Genomic DNA, 21,641 nt, shown 5'->3' with positions numbered 1-21,641 from the left:
CTCACTCTCCCTCCTACCTTCTCCAAAAAGAGAACACACTGTTTGATCCCATTCATATTAAGTACAAATACAGCAAAACAAATCTATGCTAACAATCAAAGAAGAGGTCACCTGAGTCAGGCAGCAATGGGAGGCTCCCAGGAGCCAACCATGTTCTGTGTTGTGACTTAGGTGCTGGTTGCATGGGTGTGTTCAGTTTGGGAATATTCATGAAGCCCTATACTTGAGACAGGTTCTTGGTATAAATTAACAATTCATTTAAGAAGTTTCAAAAAAATAAAATAAAAAATAATGGCAGCTCTCAAAATGCTCAAAGTAGCAGGCAGGCTCTATCTGTAAAGCTCTCAATGAAAGGACATATTTTTCAGGATTTAATTCCACTACTTCGCTAACTGGATCTTATTCCCACTATTCCTTGGAAGTCCCTTCAAATACAGAGTCCTTTCCTACCATCTGAGATTAATATTCACCCATTAGGTTAACAAATCACAAGAAATATTTGGGTACAGATCTTAAAATATAAGTTTAAACGTTTAATTTCTCCACACACTTGTGCACTGTAGAAGCATCTTAAAGCAAGAATGACACTTCAGTTGTTTTGCTTACAGTTAACCACAACTGATATTTAAACATTCTGCACAAGTTATCTCGTTTCACTTGACCTTTTGTTACTAAGTGAACATGGCTTTTTGGAGCTAAGCATCCATTGTTCATTAACCCAAGGATCTGGTGTGTTGCTAAGCCTTAAGCAACTCTTCAGGAGTCTTTGATCACAGAGTTAGCAGCTTGGTAACGGCTTCTTTTCATTCTTTGGGCTTTTCCCCTTGTATCCTCATGGTTTCTTAGACTTTGTAGAATTTAATGCTATCTGTCTGTGACATAAAATGGGCACACGGTATGACTTAGTTTGTAACAGAGAGGAACCACCACTCACAGATGAGATCATTGAGTTACCTGAAAACCCTCACATGCTCTCTCATTAATACTTTACCTTATGGATTAGAACACAAGCACGTTAACAGGACTCCCCTCAGTAACATTACTTCATGTAAGAGGAGTGATTTAGAATCACTGCATTGTGGTATTCAAACATGCAAAATGGGAGGAGGGTATAGCGCAGCGGTAGAGCGCATGCCAGGCATACACCAGGTTCTGAGTTCAATCCCCAGTACCTCTATTAAAATACGGAAATAAACAAACCTAATTACCTACCCCCCAAAAAAACCCAAAGCTGGAATAAATCTACAACTTGATTTTTTTTAAATGCAAAATGAAAGAAAATATCAAGGTTAAAGCGAAGTTTTATTTTGCTAAGAGAAGATCTTTAATATCTTCCTCAGTGCGAATGAATATAATTTAGCTCAATTTGTAGTGTGTTGATAAGGTTCCTTACAACGCTTGGTTAGAAGTATCTAACCTTTAAATGCTTTTTATTGTGCCGCAAGCAATACAGCTTCTTCTACCATAAATTTCTCATCGTAAGACTTAAGTGTTCGGAAAGTTTAAGATGAACATTTCTATTTTGCTGTTTATACATGGTTCTTTTTGACCTTGGCAAATAAGATCAAAAAAAAAAGTTTTAGCACTTTAAGTGACTAAAGGTTTAACACTTATTGTCTATCTGACTTTACCAGAAATTCACCTGCTTTTCCTCCCCTCTTCTCTTCTGTCTTTCTCTGCTCTGTGTCTCTCTCTAACTGCTGTCTTCCTTGTTTTACTGACTCAGTCTTCCTGATAGAAGCTCTGGTCCTCAAGGCGCATCAGTGGGAAGATGCCATCCATGCTGCTAAAAATCAGCCACTCTGATGTATCACACAGCACTACTACATAGTATGAGATAATATACTTGCAAATATTCATGTTTTAAGGTTTGGTGCCAGGTATCATTTTTTATGGAGTCCCTTAGACCTTTCCCCCTCCTCTGACATTCTAGTGTTTGTAGGCAGCAATGGCTGAGGTTGGGTTAACTAAGGACAATTCACGGAGTAAGAAAAGAACTGTCCAGAGGGATGACCATTCTTTCCTTCCCGGTCATCACAACTCACGTAAACGTCGCCATGCTGGGGGTTTACGTCTCCCAATTACTACCATCTTGCTATCCTTGTTTCCCAAAACTTTGTAGGCTTATCTGAACCATCTCACAAACTTCTTCAAGATTGCCAGTTTCTGGTAGGGTGCTCATTTAAAATGAGGATGATCTGGTTGGCTACAGTTTGGAGAGTCCTCATCAATCAGGATGCTATCAGCCTGAACTTTGAAACAATCCCAGGATATTGAACAGTCTCACAAAAGGTTCCTTTTTTCTACCTCTTTATGAACATATGGTACTCACACATATTAAGTGGCCCACAATAGCTCTGCTGGTGATATCAAGTTAGGTCCTTCAATCTTTCGATAATGTTTTTAATCATAAGCTTTAAAGCACAACTGTTTTTACCTTGAAATTCTTAAAAATCTGTTATGAGACAGAAATAAGAGATTAATGGAGATCTTGCAAAAAAAAAAAAGATAAATGGCACTACCAGAACACCACAAAACTAGGGGAAAAATTAATTGAACTGATACTTTTGATAAATATTTATTTTTTGCAGAAGAAAAATGCATACTAGTTTAAGCTGTCATTATACTAACCTACATCCTATTTTTCATATTATTAGTAATACATAATGTGGTAGTTTATATTCAAAAATAAAACTAGAATGTATATACCTCATGTATTTATCCAGAAATACACCAAGGTTACTATGGTTACGAAAAATCCATTACCTTTGAATACAGAATGAAAAAGTTTGACTTAAAGTGTGCGCTATTTATTATAGCAGACATCAACAGCCTTCGGGAGCCTCTCTAACTGGATTCATTTTTCAGTGTCACAACTGACCCACCATACTACTAGCTTATGGCCTATGCAAGGCAAAAAATTTGAACTGTATGCATTTTTAAATATATTTTGTACTAACTCAAGGTGCAGCAATGCCTTTGACTTTTAATGCTTCATATTTAAGAGAAAGAAGAAAAACATTCCAGCCACCTCGATGCTAAGTGGCTTTAGAATTGAAATGCATTTACTTTTACCCAAATCCACCATGGCGGCTGGATCCATTTTTTTTTTCAACCCGTAACGGAAGAATGTTAGTTCTATGTGGAAACTTAAAAAGAAGCTACAGACAAATGGAGCAGGAGTGAGAAAAAAAAAATAAAAGGTCGATACTTTGCATACTTGGGAGGAGACAGCAAGCCAAGTTGTTAAGGACATTTTTGATGGTGTGGAAGGCAAAGAACTTTGAATAGTGGAGATGACTGTAACCAAGAAAAACAGGGTATGAAACATAGCTCTCAAAGGAGTTCTAGAATTAATCCTCACCCCTATTAAATCTTTGCTCATCAGTAGAATCAAAGTAAAATATAAATGACTAATAATCACACAAAAAGTGTGCGGTAAAACCAGTAGTCAAACTGTAAACAGAAATAAAAAAAATTTCAACTTGTAAAATTATCAAAGATTTAAGAATATAACATTCACTGCTGATGAACTTTTCTGCAAAACAATGTGAAAATGTGTATCAAATATTCTGTAAATGCTTGCTACCTATGACTTAGCCGTTCCCCTTTTAGAGCTCGAGCAAAGATTTATGTACAACAATATTTGCCACAAAATATTTAAAACAGAGGTTAAGTCAGAAACTTTTGAATGTTTCAAGCACTTAAATATATTAGTGTACATTTGTAAGATGGACTGTGACATTATTAAAATATTTCAAAACATTTTTAGAAAAATCCTTAATGATATGGGATATATTCATAATTAGGGAATATGCAAGGATTCAAAATTACACATTATAGATCAATTTTGCTAAAATGAATGAAATGCTAGAAGGAACTACATCAAACATGAAGAGCTTTTATCTGCATGGCGGGACTACCAGGTATCAAGTATCTGCATGTCTGAACTTCAGTAAGCATGTTACTCTTTTACCTAAAAGGTATTATCAACTATTTCTCTTATCTGGTAGATGGCATCTTCCATTTCTCAGCCTATGAACTGACATTTCAGCACTGCACAGATCTATTTTAGTGACCCTAAACTCTGGCTACTACTGACAGCACCAGCGCTCATGAATAGAAGTCCCCTCCACAAACCACTCAGCATGGAAAGGACATTAAGTCACAAATATCCTGACACAAAGACGAGCAATGAGTACCAACAGCAGCTGAGATACATATTATGATGAAACGCGGCATAGATTTAAGTTAGCTATAGAGGTTAAAGGGAGACCCAATGGCCAGAGTGGATTTCTCCATCAGTTTTCTCCTGGCTGACTTCAAGCAGCCAGATTCCCTTTCCCATTCTGCTTTCTCTTTGATTCCTAGTGGAAAGGTAAGCCTTGAAGACACAAAGGACCTAAATTCTGTGCACATCACAGGTATAAAACCTTACAGTTCAGAGAGATCTTAACGGCCATTTATTCAGCTGGCATGCAATTTGAGAATCTCGAGACAAGTGAACGTTCTGCCTGGGCTAACAGAGAAGACACTTTAGGATGCTGTTACGAACTGAACTGTGTTCTCCAGAACGTACACGTTGAAGCCTTCACCCACAATGTGACTATATTTGCAGACAGCGCTTTGAAAGAGGTGACGAAGGTGAAATGAGGTTATAAGGATAGGGCTCTAATCCAGCAGGACTGGTGTCCTCACAGGAAGAGGAAGAGACCCCAGAGGAGCACACAGAAGAAGGGCCACGCGAGGACACTGGGAGTGGGAGGCTGTCTGCCAGCCAAGGAGAGAGGCCTCGAGAGAAACCAAACCTGCCAACACCTTGATCTTGGATGTCTAGCTTCCAGAACTGTGAGAAATAAATTCCTGTTGTATAAGCCATCCAGCCTGTGGCATTGTGCGAGAGCAGCCCTAGACTCATTCAGATGCTCTGGGGTTTGTAATCGGGCTTCCATCTCCCTTTCAAAGCTGTTGTAAGAAATAATAAAATATGTTCAATATGTAAAATGTGTAGAGGTGAAAAGCATGGGCTTTTGAGGCCAGACAGACCCAGATTTGAATCTGTTCTTTCAATCACTGACTAGGATTTCCTGATGTCTCTGGGCCCCAGGTTTCTGGGCTATAATGTCAGAATCATCAGGTACAACTCTGAACCTCACCATCAAGTTTTTGGCTTAGTTCCTTCCCCTAGTGACCAACACTGCATCCCTACTGGGCTTTGTATCCTCTGCCATTTGGAGATAAAGACAACAAGAAATACATTTGCTTGTGAGACAACAAGGAGGATGCAGCCAAAAATGTCATGCGTGTTATCAAACCGGTGAAGAACCCATTATCACTCCGGTTGGAGAAGATAGTTATGGACACTATAAAATTATTCCACTTTCTTTATATTATATTTGGGGCATCTATTATACTATGGCAACATTTGCAATGATCTTTTAAAGCAGATACTACAGTCTTACGGGTCTGTTAATGATTCAGCCCAATATAAGGCAGATTTGGTATCATTTCTGAGGTGGTATGAGAAACTACTGTGAATTCTGGCCTCCTCTCCTCCTCACACTGTCCTTTTTCTGGCTCTGCACAGTGTCACCTCACGTGGCATTCTGCACATTCTGGAAATCTTCAAGGCCCACACGTTGAGACTGACGATCAGCCACACCACTTCCCTCTCGACCGGAGCGCAGGGATGGGATCCTAGTTTCTTTGTCTCTGGTTTCACCCTTTCCTCCACATCTTTTCCCTATTGCTTTTTCTTTCCCACCCCACTCCCCTCTGCGATCTTCCTTCCTTGTTCCCAGCAGGTAGCTGATTTCACTCACTCGTTAACTCAGCACTGCGTCTTCTCTGCCCACTCTGTGCTCAGTCCTGGAGACGCGGTCATGAACGAGACAGGCCCGGCCGCGTTCCTGTGATGCTCATGGTTTAGTGGGGCAAACTGACCAGTACACAGGCAGACTCATTCAAGACAACGCAAACCAAAACACAAGGCGCATGAAAGCTTTCAGTGAGCATGCAGGGGGCGTCAGAGAAGGCTTCACACAGGCAATGTCTAGAATAAGCCTAAAACATGTGTCTTGGCCATGACACATGATGATGATACATTTGGCCCCGTGAAAGTCCTTTGTGTGATAATTATAACACATGGGTAAAGTCTATTCCAGGATGTGTTTCCATTTCTTCTGAAATAATTTCCGTGGCCAATAACTTTTAGTTAAAATAATGCCCTCAGATGCTCCTAGGCAAGTGTAATCTACTTATTTTTAGTATTTATTTTTCAGTTAAGTTCTCTTTATTAAGTGTTCTTTACTAAGAACATTCTAGGTGTTTTTCAACACGAGTCCCCTTCAAAAATCCTGAAAATTGCAGTTCTTTCCATTTTACAGTTTCAGAAACTAAGTCTGAGAAGTTAGGTGGCTGGTGTTAAGAGCACATTCTCTTCATCACAGCCAGAATGTTTGAGATCGTATCAAAGTTTACCACTCCCAGGCTGTGTGACGCTGAGAAAGTTGCTTAACCTTTCTGTGCCTCAATTTCCTCATTCGCAAAATAGAGTGAATGATAATACTGACCTCAGAGAATAAGTATTACAGAATTTTATCCAACCATGATAAATAAGATACAAAAGTAATAGTTCTTGTGTTCTGAAGCCTTTCCTACTAGAGAGGACACAAAAAATGTAAACTCTGAGAATTAGATTAATGCCATGGCCCTGCCCCCAAACGCCCTATTCCTGCATCCATATGTGTTGCCATAAAGTCATGGACACTGTGTCTGGCTGATTCTCTGCTACCACCTGAGCACCTGGCATTAATGTGAAGGAGTGAATATATAAACAATTAATCCTGCCTCTGACTCTAACCTGTTCTGATCTTTTATGAAGAATTTAATCTCTCTGAGGCCTCAGTTTTTCATCAATTAATATTTGATTAATTATATCTCACCTAATAGTCACATATAGTATATCAACTATTACAAAATATATAACCACTACAATTATGATACAAATATAAACACAATTCAAAACCAGACAACGTATCTAATACAGGTGGGTCTCCTGTGTTTCACAAGGTTTCCACCCATTAACTTTACTGAAGTGTCATCACACTTTATAATATGATCTAGGCAGATCTACTATGTTTTTCTCAAATGGTCTACAACTGAGATCACACTGAGTCACACTGCTGAGTCTTAAGATTATTCCACATTCGTGAAGACTGTAAAGTTAACTCATGTGCCAGTGGTGTGTGTATGAAATGGCATCAATGACTCAACCACTCACAGTGAGCCTGGCTGCACCATACCGGGCCCCAGCTTTGATCCTGTGATCAGTCAGAGGCAGAGAAGTCATATGCTGAGCTCTGTGTATCAATACTTCCCAAAGCCCCCTCTGCACTGCAGAAAAGGTGTATCAGTAGAAGGGTTCAGGCAAGACTGGCGGGAACAATGGTAGAAGAGAACATGCAGTGAGACAGCTTTGGGAGAAGCGGGGTGGGGAAGGGAGGCAACATGAGCCCTTTTCCATTTTTCTAGCTTTGGCTTCACTGTGAGCATAACGTAACCATAAAGATCATGGAATTTTAGTGATGTAACAGGAAGCAAAAATAACTAACCCAACTTTTAAGACTGCATTCTCAGACAATGCTACAGTTATCTGAAATACGCATATTAATTTGTAATTACATATATTCTTTTATAGACTATAACTATTTACCGACACCAACAGAAGTCTTACCTGTGACTGTGTAGTTCTCTGCACCCCCTGAATAGATTAGCATCCCATCCATATATAAAGAGTACTGAGTTATAATACCATTTGCTTTCTTGGGTGGATTCCAGGAGAGTAACAAAGAATTGGGAAAGGATTTAGCTACTGGTGGCTGAACCTCTTGTGGAGCTGTGGGGGAGGAAAAAAAAAAGATTTATAGAGTCTAATTTTAGTTTACTTTTCTAATTCAAACTTTTCAGACCCAAACCAATAAATCATGGAATAAACCTGAAATCTCATGCACGGAAATGTTCCTGATTCGTGGGCAGCTTGTCAGTAATTGCTTTAGGAACAGTGCTAAATAACTGTCCTGAATTTATGAGAATTTGCATCAGTGATGGATGGGGAGTATTTAACACCAGTTCATTTGACTGATGCTTGTGTTACTTCATCAAAAGTATTATTAACCCATAATCTCTACTTGGGGCTGTGCTTATTACAGCAAATCAGACAGAATCCCTACCCTTGAGGAGCTTTTGATCTAAGATGAGCAATGCCAGTGAAAGTGGTTCATAATCGATATAAAAAAATGCATACACAACCATAGAAATAGCCAGAAAATACAGAATTAATTAATTACATATGAAAACTACATTGTATATGAGTTTTTTTTTTAAATAAAGGGGGCCTGTTCATTTCCTGTAATGCTTAGTCAATTGGAGTCACAGGAACTAAAAAAGCTTTTAGAAATTGACACTAAACATACCCATCATTTGGTAAACTGGTAGTACCCTTAAGGAAAAACTAGAAATTGGGGATCCCTTAAATAATAGAAAGGAAACGGTGAACTGGATGAGGAGGAATCCCTCTGGGGTATAGCGAGGAAGTAGGTTTGAAGGGTACCAGGCAAAACCTGAACAAAGGATGTGTGAGATGAAGGATGACTTGTACCGTATTGAAGTTGGTGGAAGTAACTGTAAAAGGGGCTGGTGACACGTGACTCCACAGAAGCAAAGACCTCTAAGAGAAACACCACTAGTCTTGGTAGTCTGGATGGAGAGAACGTTGAGAAAATGCCAAAGATGGGCCACTGAAGGATGGTGTAATCCAGGTGAGCGGGATCTGGTTAGGTCAAGTGCAAGGCATACAGGACAAAGGGCCACAAAAAGGGTTTTACGGACTCCTCTGTTCTGTCATGGTTTCATTGTGCTGCTCTTACACATCTTCTGTGCAAGTGGTACTTGCTTTAAGGATTTCAAAGAAGGGAGGGCAGAGAAGAGCACCTGGGAAAGGGGGGATGGACAGAACCTGAAAAAGAGAGACTGGCAGACTCTTTTTTTTCCTAAAGATCAAGCTCTTAAGTCTCCTCCATAACTTTACAACGAGGCAGTAGAAGGAACGTGTAATTCCCCTCATCCAGGAGAGAGGTATGCGAAGTCACGATGCTTCAGATGTTTTGAGAGCTGTTATTTCTCCAAGTGATGCGTTCTGATGCTCAAGCAAAGCTTTTTCGGAGCCCTGAGATATGTTCTCTTTCTCACTGCCTTCCTAACGTATGCTTTCGGAAACATTAATTTATGCCCACAGTTTGTAAGTTCGAAGTACAGCAAAGTGAGACTTGAGTCAGAAGGAACCGGGCGGTGGTTAATAATGCTTCCACTGGCATCTGGAGGTTCCATCGTATGGAAGTAATCGTTGCCCGTGTGGGTGTTTAGCAGTTAAAAGAGACCATGGAAATCAGCCGTTTGATTCTCAATTTCATACTGTGCCATACAATCAATTCTTTTTAGTCAGACTGTCTCTAGATTTACTTCTGAGCCATAGTAAAATGAGGAAGCTTTCATTAATCTTTCAGATGCTTCATATTAATGACAAGGCTCTTGCATGAACAATGTAACAGCAATTAAAAAGCCCATTAATCTGCATTACAGCTATTAAAGATGCATGTCATTAAAGGGTATGGAGTTTGATTCATTTTCGCACAACCCCCCTCCCCAAAAAATGGAGCAATTATGGCCTGGCAATGCACTTTGTCATCAAATTAGGTTGGGGTTTTCTAGCAAATGGCCTTGCAGCATTTAGCTCTTCTCCTATTTTATTATTCATGACTGCAATGTGGAAGTCAAGACCTTTGAAATTACTTTACCTTCTTGGGGAGTAGAGACGTTCAGTGCCTGTGAGCTCTCAGTACAGCCAGTCAGAGTGCAAGCAGCGAGGGTGACTGAGTAGCGTTTGGAGGGCAGCAGGCCTGTCAATATGCCTATAAGAAAGGGGGACAAAAGAGGTTTGCATGTTGACCACAAGAAGCTAGAAAAAGAATTCTGTGTGTGCGTGTGTGTGTAAGAGAGGGAGGCAGAGACAGAGAACACAGTGACATATGCCTCTTTATTTCATTTTCCCGCCTGTGTGCTGACTGCAGAGCGGAGTGACTAGGGAGGAAGAACTGTGAGACCCGCTTACTGTTAAGACCACTGCAAGCAGCATCTTCCCACATGCACTTCCAGGACACTGATTCCCCTATAAAAATGGGGGTTCCCCCTACAGTTCGAAAAGCAGAGCACAGCGTATCTGATGGTAAAAACACACATCACCCTCTTCCAGTATCCTAGACCTCCCGCAGAAACCAAACCATTTAATTTTCTTCTACCTCACATTTCTCAACCGTATTTAACCAAAGAGTCCCCTTTACGCGACATCTATTAACACACGTGAGGAAATGTTACTCCCAAGAGTGACTTCATTATTTTAACGGTAGGATACACGTCTATGGACTATTTGTTCATGTTGCAGCTAACAAAGATGCAAAGCAACATAGCTGAACAATTAGCAAACTGGATAATTACGTTTTTGAACTCCTACTCGCGAAATTATTAGTTTATTTAATTAAGACACCTGTCTTAAAACAGAAGCATTCCAACATTCCAAAAGAAGTGTTGAATTCACCTGACTTGGTTGTGGATATGTAAGATTTGTTCAGCAATTAAAAGTGCCTGCAGACATGAAAACCCATTTTGTTTACTGGTGTTTATAATCAGGGCAGCTCTTTATTTAGTTAATCCGTGAATTAAAGACATATCAAAAACATAATTTGTGTCTTTGCTTACCACTGATTTTCATTGCAGAAGTTTTCTGAGCTGTTTTTTATCCCTAATCACATAGATTGTCATCATTGATATAAAAAGATGGTCCTACTCACAGTATCCCTTTATTGAGGAAGCCTTGATGGTTTTAACGTGCTCATGTGGGTGACAACTTGCATCATTCAAGAACAAATTTTAATATATGTTTGCCCATTCCCTTTCCCCAAGAGAAAGAATAAAAAAATTACGAGAGCAAAGATGAGGACGAAGCAAAGACCACAGCCACTGTCTGTTCTGGCGTGTCCCACTTGCCGTCTGTCCCCGGCGATGCCTGCAAGTCTTCATTCTAGCAGCTCCCCAGGCATCCCCCTGGGCTACCAAACCTTCTCCACTGCACTTGGCACCATCATCTGAGATCGTGGCCAAAGATGACAGCAAGTCAATGAACTAAGACATGTACATGTGTAACCACCTTGTGCCAAATTCATTTCTTACTGATATCAAAACCCCTCCACGTTGTGACTTTCTGCTTCACCCTCACTCCTGCTGCTGTGATGGTCATTTCCTCTTGACTCTCTCGGACCATGACCCACATTCTGAGCTCATTCTTCTCAGCACTAAACATCTTAAAGGAACGCTCACAGAATCACGTAGGCATCCTCACCATGGGGTGGTGTAGTGCTCGAGGGTAAAGATGCTCAGGCCAGACTGCCTGGGTCCAAAGGCCAGTTCTACCGCTGATGTGTCATATGGGTTTGGGCAACTGCCCAGACCTCTGTGCCTTAGTTTCCTCAATTGTAAACAGATAATCATAGTACCTGTCTTGCACGAGAGGTCTCAAAGAATTAATACAGTATTCTGGGGATATTTTAGTATTCACCTCAAAGTGTAAATGAGTTTGGGAATATAACGTACTCAACACAGAGCCGTGTAAGGAGAGAGCTCTAGCACGAGCCATGGCAGCCTCAGATGTATTATACTATCACAACCTAGCTTCTGCCTGTGCTATGCTATTAAATATTGATTTTTATCTCTGAAACATCACTAGTGATCCCTTAAATACCAGACCAAGTAACCCTTCCTCAACCCTTATCCTCCTCTACCTACCGGACTCTCCCTCCCTCTGCTTCCTTCTGCCACTGAATTTTCCTGAGCCCTCCTTTCTCTTCTTGACCGACCCTTCTTCCTTTCACAGTCCCTTAAACAGCTTTGCTTTGCTTGCCTGCCTGTCTGCTTTTCTTTCTTTCTTTCTTTCTTTCTTCCTTTCTTCTTCCTTTTTCTTTCCTTTCTTTTTTTTCAATTCTTTCTTCCTTCCTTCTTCTTTTTCTCTCTCTCGCCCTCCCTCTCTCTCTTTCTTTCTTTCTTTTTTTTTTCTACAAGGTTGGGTCCTCAGGCTTCTTTCTTCCTCTAAACACTTGCCCCTGTTAGTTCATCAAGCCTCATCTTTCATCTGTATCTGGGGACCTCGCATCTCTCCCCCACACTCTGGTTCTGCATTTCCACCGCAGGCCACGTGCCCCACCCAGAGGTTCAACGAGCATTTCACTCTCAACACGCCCCCATCCAGACCTGACAGCTAAACTGTTTTGTAAGCTTCATTTTCTTATGTTTTAATGCCTCCGTCATGATCCATGACGGGTAAATTCCAGGTTCAAAGCCAACATATCCTTGTGAGATAGGTTCTAGCCATTTTATCCTTTGAAAATCTTTGGCATCTGTCACGTCTCTCCCGTTGCCGAACTCAAATCTACTGTAAGTCTAAATAAGATGAGTCACATGTCTGAACTCGCATAATGCCATACTAACAAGAAATGAGTCAGCCCCCAGAAAACGAAACTTTTAATCCTAGAGGGAGCAAGAAAAATGTGTTGGGGCATGAGATTAGTTTCCTTTGTTTATCACCTAACCTAGGAGGCACTGCCTCTCCTAGGCTGGCCTGACCTAGCTGGGGCACAGGAATATTATATCCAAAAAGACACAGGGGTTGGAGACAGGTTGGTGCTGAGATCTTTAGTATGAAGATGTGTGATATATCCAGATAATATTATCTTTGGGAAACATAAAAATCTTTCCATTATTTTGCAAAATATCTTATCCTGAGACATGATTTCCAAGTCGTAGCTGAAGTAAGTGTTGTAATTGCAACTGTTCTGTCTACTTAACAAGAAATACATTAACGGAGACTTTAGGAAGGATCATGTCAAACCAGAGACTGAGTTCACATTCACTGAATGGTCTTTGGTGTCTTATTTAACTTCTTTCGCCTTCACTCAAGGAGTTACTTTGTGTGTCTATGTGTATCATAAAATTCCTTTACTAATTTCTTCCCCTGTAAAAAACAGGCAATACTTCTCTCATCACACTTAGATTCTTCAGCTTTGTGCTTTGGTAGAGAAGTTAACCAAATTGTATTTCACAGAAAACTCCTCAGATTCTTAAAGAAAGATGCTGGAGAGAAACGAGATCACCTTTCAGGCTATTTATCAAAGTGCCCACATTTTCCATCTCCAGGCAGGTGAAACAATAATCAACACTGAGAACGGAGAGCGGCAAAACGGAAAACAGAAAATAGAAGAAGAAAGCTGATGTTTGGCTCTCACCAATGTTGAATCGCAGGTAGAAAGCTTTGGATGGCTTGCAAATCACACTTCTAAAAAATATGCTGTACTTTCTGAGCTGAGGTGGCATCTCTTTCCTATTTCCAGTGGGGATCTTGCTCATAACGTTGTGTCTTAGAAACACAACGTTATGAGCAAGTTTGTCAAACCAGCAGGATAATTTTCCCTAAGTACAGGTTGGTATTATCTCCTTCAGTAAGAAGAGCAGTGAAAATAATGCCATTTGCAGCAACATGGATGGACCTGGAGAATGTCATTCTAAACGAAATAAGCCAGAAAAAGAAAGAAAAATACCATATGATATCACTTATATGTGGAATCTTAAGAAAAAAGACCAATGAACTTATTTACAAAACAGAAACAGACTCACAGACATAGAAAACAAACCTATGCTTACCAGGGTGGTAAGGGACAAATTGGGAGTTTGAGATTTGCAGATACTAATTACTATATATAAAATAGATAAACAAGAAGTTTATACTGTATAGCACAGGGAACTATATTTAATATCTTGTAGTAACTTACAGTGAAAGAGAACATGAAAATGAATATATGTATGTACATGTATGACTGAAGCATTATGCTGTAAACCAGAAATTGACACAACATTGTAAACTGACTGGACTTCAATAAAACTATATATACAAAGGTAAAAAATTGAGAATAACTACCTTAGCTCATCTCAAATAATCTCTTTGAAACATATGTTGGTACAGAAAACTTCTTAAAGTAATCTTCATATTTACTTAACCTCAGGTGTAAAAAGGAAAGCTATTTCAATGGTCAGACAATATATGTTGTCATCCACCCCACTCCACTATAAAGGAAAACTGAAACAGAATTAACCCTTTTTTTTAAGATTCAGATAGTAAGTATATTTTGATTTAAAATACACAATAGGTCAGGGGAAATTTCATTTTGGTCAGAACAATCCAGAGGAAAATGTCTGATTTTTAGTATCCTCCTACCAAAACAAAGATGGCTTTAACTGATTTAAAAAAAAAAAAAGAGCCCTGGGATGATTTCACATTCTCCTCTTGTCAGGTGACAATTAGCATGGGGGAGGGGAAGAGGGTGGTCAACCACGTGGCCTCCACTAAATCAGAAGACTGTCAAAGCCATCCCATTATCTGGGACACATGGTTGATCCCTTTTGTTTCACAGTATGGAGGGTTTACCAGGATGGATTAAAGTTGATGCTTATAAAAAGTTCTGTTATTACCAAAGAATAACTATATTCTCTCCAAGACAAGGCAAGGTGGCCTTTCTTGGCTGTATCGCTAGACCAGTGAGTGCTTGGCCAGATGGCCTCACTGTAAGTGTCTGAGTCACACTTAGATTATATACTCTCCAGAAAAAAAAAAAGTAGTACGACTATGACAACACATCATCAAGAAGTTTTTTTTTTTATCAACTTTCCTTCTATATGCCTCTGTGAAAGGGGCTACAGAATAGAACTGATCTTTACAAAGTTTCTGACTTAAGAGAACATTAGCGCTAGAAGGACCCTAACAACAACAACACACAGGTTAATACATAAAGCCGACTGCCTGCCTATGTGCCCGGTGGACCAGGGCATTGATAAGACGGACCTCTCAGTTCAAGAAGACAGGACATCTACATTTAATTAAAGACAAAGGGGAAAAAAAGGATGACCATTCAAAGTGCATTTTAGCATCATATTAAAAAGAATACTGAAAAATATACCGACTGACATAGTTCTAAAGGAATCCCAGAGAGAACAATAAAGCACACATTCTGTATCCACAGAAACCCCAGTAAGAGGAGTAAGAGGGGTGGGGCAGTCTCCTTGATGCTACCTGGGGTGTTTAAGATAAAGAGGTATCTCCTGACAGTGCAAACATTTAAGACTGGTTTGGGTATAAACCTCCTTCACTGGGAGACATCACAGAGGAGTCTTTTTTCTCTTTGAATTTGAGACTGTTCCTACCTCTGCGCAGGCCAGATGACCTCTCTCCAATTCCCTTTTAGCCACAAAACTCTGTGAAATCAGAAAATGGTCCCAACCATGTCAGGAAACCTGCCAGTCTCTTTTGATAATGGAAGAGGGTGAGCTGAAAAAACATTCAATAAGCATAAAGCAAGCATTATTGATGTCTTAAAAGTGTTAGTATCCCATGAAACACAGGAGCCTTAGTATTCGGATTAAAATCATTGGCACCAGCAGGACCAGAGCTCTCACATGCGAAGCGATAATGCATTTTGCATTAATGCTTAACATTGAGAAATCCTGACGTGCCACACCAAGGGAGTTTAAAGTCAAGTCAGTGCATTCCCTTTGAATTGCAGCCCTGCGGACCTTGGTGGGTGCAGAAAGCCCAGGCTGGAAGAGCCGAGCGAGAACCTGCTTTAAGGAAAGGCAGCACATCACAGGAGGAAGTTTAAGGGCCCGGGGCCATATGGTTCCAAACTGTGTGCTCTGAGGATTTCCACCCAGCCCAGGGGAAGAGCCTTATCCTGGAGACTGGCAATTTTAAAAGTCCCTCACAGTGATTTGAGGAACTCCTGGAATGCAGAGGGTGTGTCCTTTAACCTCTTCACTTGTCCTATTTTCCAGCAGTCATTACAATGGTTTACCAAAGGCAGACACTAGATGTTTGACCAAAAAATAAAGACTTTTTATCCTCTTAGGTCCACTGGCCTGTCTTCCCCCCTGTAAAAGAAGCCCACTCCCACCTTACAGTAGGGAAGAAGAAATCTGACTCCACGTTAGATCTGTTCCTTTAGCTCTAACCCTGTGCTCTGTTCTCTGTGCTTAGTCTTGCAGGTTCTGCACCTTTTACAAAAGAATGTTGCCTGGAGCCTGAAATATGCAGAGTAACCCATCGTCAAGGCTCTGACCTTTAAGGGTGTAACATTTTCCCATTCATATAAAGATAAACAATTGCAGAGTAGAAAGTAACTCTTGTTTTGCTGGAAGTTTACAGGCACGTCATGACCCCACTACCTGGAGAGCTGCAAGAACAAAGCATTCTGACACCAAGAACTTTACACAACCAACCACACCCTCTCCCCTTTTTAGTATAAAAGAAGCCTCAATTCTGACATGGGGAAAATGGTTCTCTGGGATATTAGTTTTCCATCTTCTTAGTCTGCTGGTTTTCTGAATTAAGTTGTTATTCCTTGCCCTAACACCTAGTCTCCCGATTTACTGGCCTTTAGGAGGCGAGCAGAAAGAATCTGGACTCAGTAACAGCCCCACCCTTGCCAGGGAGCCAGCAAAGCAACAGACATGGTTTCTTTTGACCAGCAGATGATTTCCAACCCCTTCTTTTCTGTGCTCTAACCTCAAAGTTTCAGAGGGGCTGAAGAGAAATATTAATAATTGGAGGAAGCCCAACAACCTAAGAGAAAATCATTGTGGGGCTGACACCAGCTGTGCAAGCTTTTGTGCCTCTAATAAAACTCTGTCTGCTGAGAAGCAGGAAAAGAAGGGCTTTGATGTTGAAATTTTATGATGAACTCCTCCGATGAAACGTAGACAAGTATAAATGCTCGGCCTGGAAACCAAGCCTGAGACATGGGGCAAAATGGCATCCTTTTCAAAGCCCAACACATTTTGGAGAAGAAAAAGGGACTCTGTTTCTGTTTACATCCTTGAGCAGACTCCTCCACCCCACCCCCAGCTGCCAACCAAGGTGTTTGGCTGGCATCCACTGTAATCTGTTCTCCTTCATTATGTTAATCTGTGGGCGGAAAGATTTCTGTCATCTTCGAATCGCTTGTACAGCAATGGTAAACACCTTGGCCTGTCTGTAATTGGACAGGTGTCTGCATTGATGTCACCCAGCTTTTAATTCAATTAAAGAACTGGCTGCTCTGTTCTCATTACCCACTGATTTCCACTGCACTTTTGAGTCTGGCGGTGAAATCTGCACACAGCCATCGCCTACCCTGAGTCCAGAGTCTGTGGTCCCCGTGCAAAGATCACGCATAATATTTCAAACGAACTCCAGCAATCCAAGTGTCTTTTCATGTTAGCAAAGGCATTCCGAATAATACAGAGAATTTGTTGTCCCTCTCTGTTTTTTACGTTTAAATTCTGTATTGTCTAAACTGTGTCTTCTACCTACTGGCCAGTAATTAGGGGCCATCCAGCAAAAAGAAAAGCAGTTTCTGGCTTCCCCTCCCCAGGGCTTTCCCCTAGCTCCAGAGAACTCATCAGAGTACAATGCTCTTATTTATTTGCTGGCATTTCACATTTGGATCAAGAAGGTGAGGGTGGGCAAGAGCAAGGCATTTATTAAGAGGGCCATCTGGTATGGGATCCCACACAGGCAGAGCAGAGACTGCTACCTGGAGACACAGGGGAAGAACCCACTTTTAAAAGAAAATCAGCCAAGGGAAGGAGCACAGAAGAGAAGGGGACTTTTCTGGCTCAAGATTCTGTTGCAGTGGTGAGAAATCCAATTTTTAAGTGTCCTACATCCCAGGATGAGCTCTGAGTGGCAAACCAACCCAGCGGATGGATGGAAGAGAGTAAATCGGTCCAGTGTGCCGTGCTTTCTGTCCACTTAAAGGAACCTTGGAAAATAAAGTTCTAACACAGACATTTTGACATGGTGACCTCATGAAACTGAATAATGACATTTGTTAAATATGCATGAAAATTTAATGGTCTCACAGAGATTGGGGAACACACCCAGGATGCTTCTCCTTTGGTTGTTAGTAACCAAAGGTGGCATTTATTGTTGTTGTGTTTGGGTCATATTTTAAATAACAATAAGGATCTATAAGATTTATAAAATGAAAGTCAATTTTCATTTTAACCAAAAGGTGGAACAGAAAATGCTCATACCCCAAACCTAACATAATCCTTTGGAAACTCTAAAGCTAACATTTTACTTTAATTTCCTGCGAAATGGACTTTCTGACCTTGTTTAAAACTTCTATAAGGAAGCATCTTAGATCAAAGACTAAACAGATTTTGACGCTTACGAATAGGAAAAGCAGTTTTTTAAAAATTTTAAAAATAAAATACAGGGTCTAATCCCAGTCTTAGAGAATGGTTGAAATAGTGATTTTAACTGATCTCAAAGCATTATCCAGCTAAGAGTCTCTCAGTAGGCTTACATCTAATGTCAAATTTTTAATCAGTGCCTTCATGGAAAGAACCACATAGCCTCTGCAATTTTCATTCTAATTCTGCAGTTGGTCTGAAGCCACACCCACCTGTGTTAACTCTTTATCTAACATAAAGAGCTGACACTGAAACCATCAGAACTCTCCAGAAAACATCGGACTTGACTCAGCAGGGAGGCAGGCAAGGAGACCGGAGGAAAAAGAATAAAGTGAGAAATGAAAGTCATTCCTTATTAATCAGTGTCCTACATCCCCTGCAAAAAGCCTCCGATAGTGCAGGCCCATCGTACAGAGGTCGCTGCTCTCGGGCAGAGTGTAAAAGTCATGCAAGTCCAGCAGCAGAGCTGAGGTTGAACCTGGGTCCAAGATCACTGCTCTTCTCATTAGACCTAAGCTCCAGTTCTGGCAGAAGAAAAAAGATGTGTTGAAGAAATATTACTAAGAATAATAGTGCACTTATAGCAAATACTTTATGTAAATATATTTTTAAAATGTGTTAATAGGGTCAAAGTTATTACCAAAACCTACTGCGTACAAAGTATAATCATTATCCCCCAAAATAAGCGAGTATATATGCCCATAATATTCCCTTATATAAACAACTGATTCATAAGAGAGTCTTTATCAGTGTATATGTGTTTATGTGTGTTATTGACTACAACACTACATATGTGTGTGTATATGTATGTATATATATATATATATATATATATAAAATTATGATTAGTTCCAAACACAATACAAATATAAAATGATCATGAAAGTTAGAAAACAGAAAACTTGAGGTGACTGTTCCATTTCTTTACCAAATCTGATTGGTAACCTTGAAGTATTTATATCCAATACTACAGCATTGCTGACATGCCTAATTGATTATTGCTGTTCAGCAAAATTGATATACTACCACCATTTTTAACCATCATACATAATGTTACCAAAAAGAAATCCAAATCCTGCGCTGCAAATTCTTACTGCATAAATAAAATGAGTTAACTTGTAAAAATCCCTATCTGAAACTTTCACAATGTACAAGGAGTTCATTATGTATTCAGGAGAGTTAGACAAAGCTATTAACTCATCAACACTGCATTACCTGATGAAATTCTTTTACATTAGCTAAGCAGGAACATTACATCATTTCTATTTTTACTATTTAAGTCATGGGCCATATTTTTGCCTCGTGAATTTTTTCAGACCAATTTCTTTCAAGATTTACATTTAAAGAAATAGTTTGTAATAAACTACAAATATGGAATATTAATTTATGGAGTACTATAAACAATGGCAAAGATTTGCTCAAAATTCATCTTTTAATACCATCAAAATGAATTTTTAAAATTTACTTCTAATGTTTGCCTATTGTGACAAAGACCACTAAATACCTTCTCATTGTAGTCTCTTCTTCTACAGTAAAATGACAAGATATTTTTAGCTGGGCAAATGGTCACTTTGAATAAAGACAAGATTTTCCAGCATTTCCTATAGATAGGTATAGCCATGTGGCTAAGTTCTAATCATAGAATGTAACCAAAAGTGGAGGAATAACTTCCAAAATATGTCATGAATATGAAAGTCCACATTCTTCTTCAACCATTCCTCCTTCCTGCTGGATGGAAATCAGACTGGATGGCTGGTGCTCAAGCAGCCATTCTGGGACATGAGGGAGAAGTACTGACAGCATAACAAAAAGGTGAAGTGTGTGGGTCCCTGAAAATGAGACTATCCACTCCTACATTGACCAATGGTGAACCTCAAGCCAGAGAGAGAAAAAGGTAATTTCACTAGTCACTGTTATTTTGGGTTCTCTGTCTTTGGAGAAAAATTAATTAAAAATGAAAAACTCTTCTCTACTTTTTTTTTCCCCATAAACATTCATTTTTTGACATAATATTATACTTTAGATAAAGTGCTGCCTGTTATCTATATTTTACAATCATTTTAAAAATTAGGGGGAAAAAAAGCAAATTGCCAAGGTAAGATCTAGCACTAACCTGCAACACAGTAGACCATGTTTTTGTTTTTAATAAATGAATATTTTCTGCTCTGTGACATTATCAGCTTTGCAGCAGTATTGGCTTCCATTATTTTTAATTGCAAATATATAGTGCTTGAGTTCCATTATGAAGTCTCAAGTTTTGGAACTAATCTTTAGATTCCATTTATCCTAACAACATTTTCTTCCATTGGGAATATGTATATTAAGTTTCAAATATATATATATATATAAGTTGTGGTAGTTCTACACATTAGTTCATAAAATTAGCCCTGCTGAGACTCATCAGAAGCAGTAGATCAAAACTCAATCCAGCAGGATAAAACAATGGTAACACTATGTTAACTCCAGAGTTAGTAGCAAAAAGCTGCATTGGTTTGTTTATCCATTCCTGCATTCCTTCATTCCTTAAAAAACAGTGTACTGATTGCCTACCTTGTGCCAAGTTACTGAACAAGACTTAGAATAAATATAAAACATGACACTCACCCTCTGGGAGCTTAATGTCTATTGGAGTAATAGCATGAGGCACAAAGAGCGTTCACAGGTAGTTTCAGCAACTGTAGAGTAAGATTTCTCAGTTGAATAGAAAAAAAAATTGCATGGTATTAAGGTTTTTATTAAGAGCATCTATCTAAAGGCTTCTCAGGTAAGTATAATAATTATATATATCATATACATAATATATGTGTATATATGTGCGTATACACACGCATATACATGAAGAGTAGCGTGTTATTTACAGATTTACAGAAGGACTGATGGCTGGGTTTAACTTCCAAAGTCAGGCATAAGGTAAAAATCACTTATGATATACCAAGTCCCCTTGACAACTCCTTATATGGCCCATAAAGTGCTGTACATTTGATTCTGTGTATGTCTCTAACTCTTCACTAATAAATGGTTCTCTAAGGTTCTGAGTTCTTCATTCTTTTTTATAGGCACCCCCACAATGTTTCACCTTTTTTGTCGATTGTTGGGAAACCCTAAAATTATTCACACATTCTTTCCTTCTAACAGATATTGAGAGTTTCAGGACTTGACTGCATTCTTTGCCTGTGAGATTATTTTCAAAGATTTTTCCACTCTATTTTTCATGCCTTCCTCGCTTCTAAGTTGTGTGATTAAATGTATGTAAC

General features: G+C 39.5%; 1 protein-coding gene across 1 annotated transcript in view; it reads right to left on the bottom strand.

Moving 5' to 3' along the window:
* Window positions 1-21,641, bottom strand: part of USH2A (usherin) — a 698,253-nt gene that overhangs the window by 343,676 nt on the left and 332,936 nt on the right. Inside the window, exons 32-33 of the mRNA XM_072948735.1 lie at window positions 9,855-9,968; window positions 7,736-7,897 (exon numbers count right to left, since the gene is read on the bottom strand). Of these exons, the coding sequence (XP_072804836.1) occupies window positions 7,736-7,897; window positions 9,855-9,968 (276 nt within the window). The remainder of the gene's footprint in view (window positions 1-7,735; window positions 7,898-9,854; window positions 9,969-21,641) is intronic.

Source organism: Vicugna pacos, chromosome 23, assembly GCF_048564905.1.
Source record: "Vicugna pacos chromosome 23, VicPac4, whole genome shotgun sequence".
NCBI classification, from domain to species: Eukaryota; Metazoa; Chordata; class Mammalia; order Artiodactyla; family Camelidae; genus Vicugna; species Vicugna pacos.
This window is presented reverse-complemented; position numbering and strand designations above follow the sequence as displayed.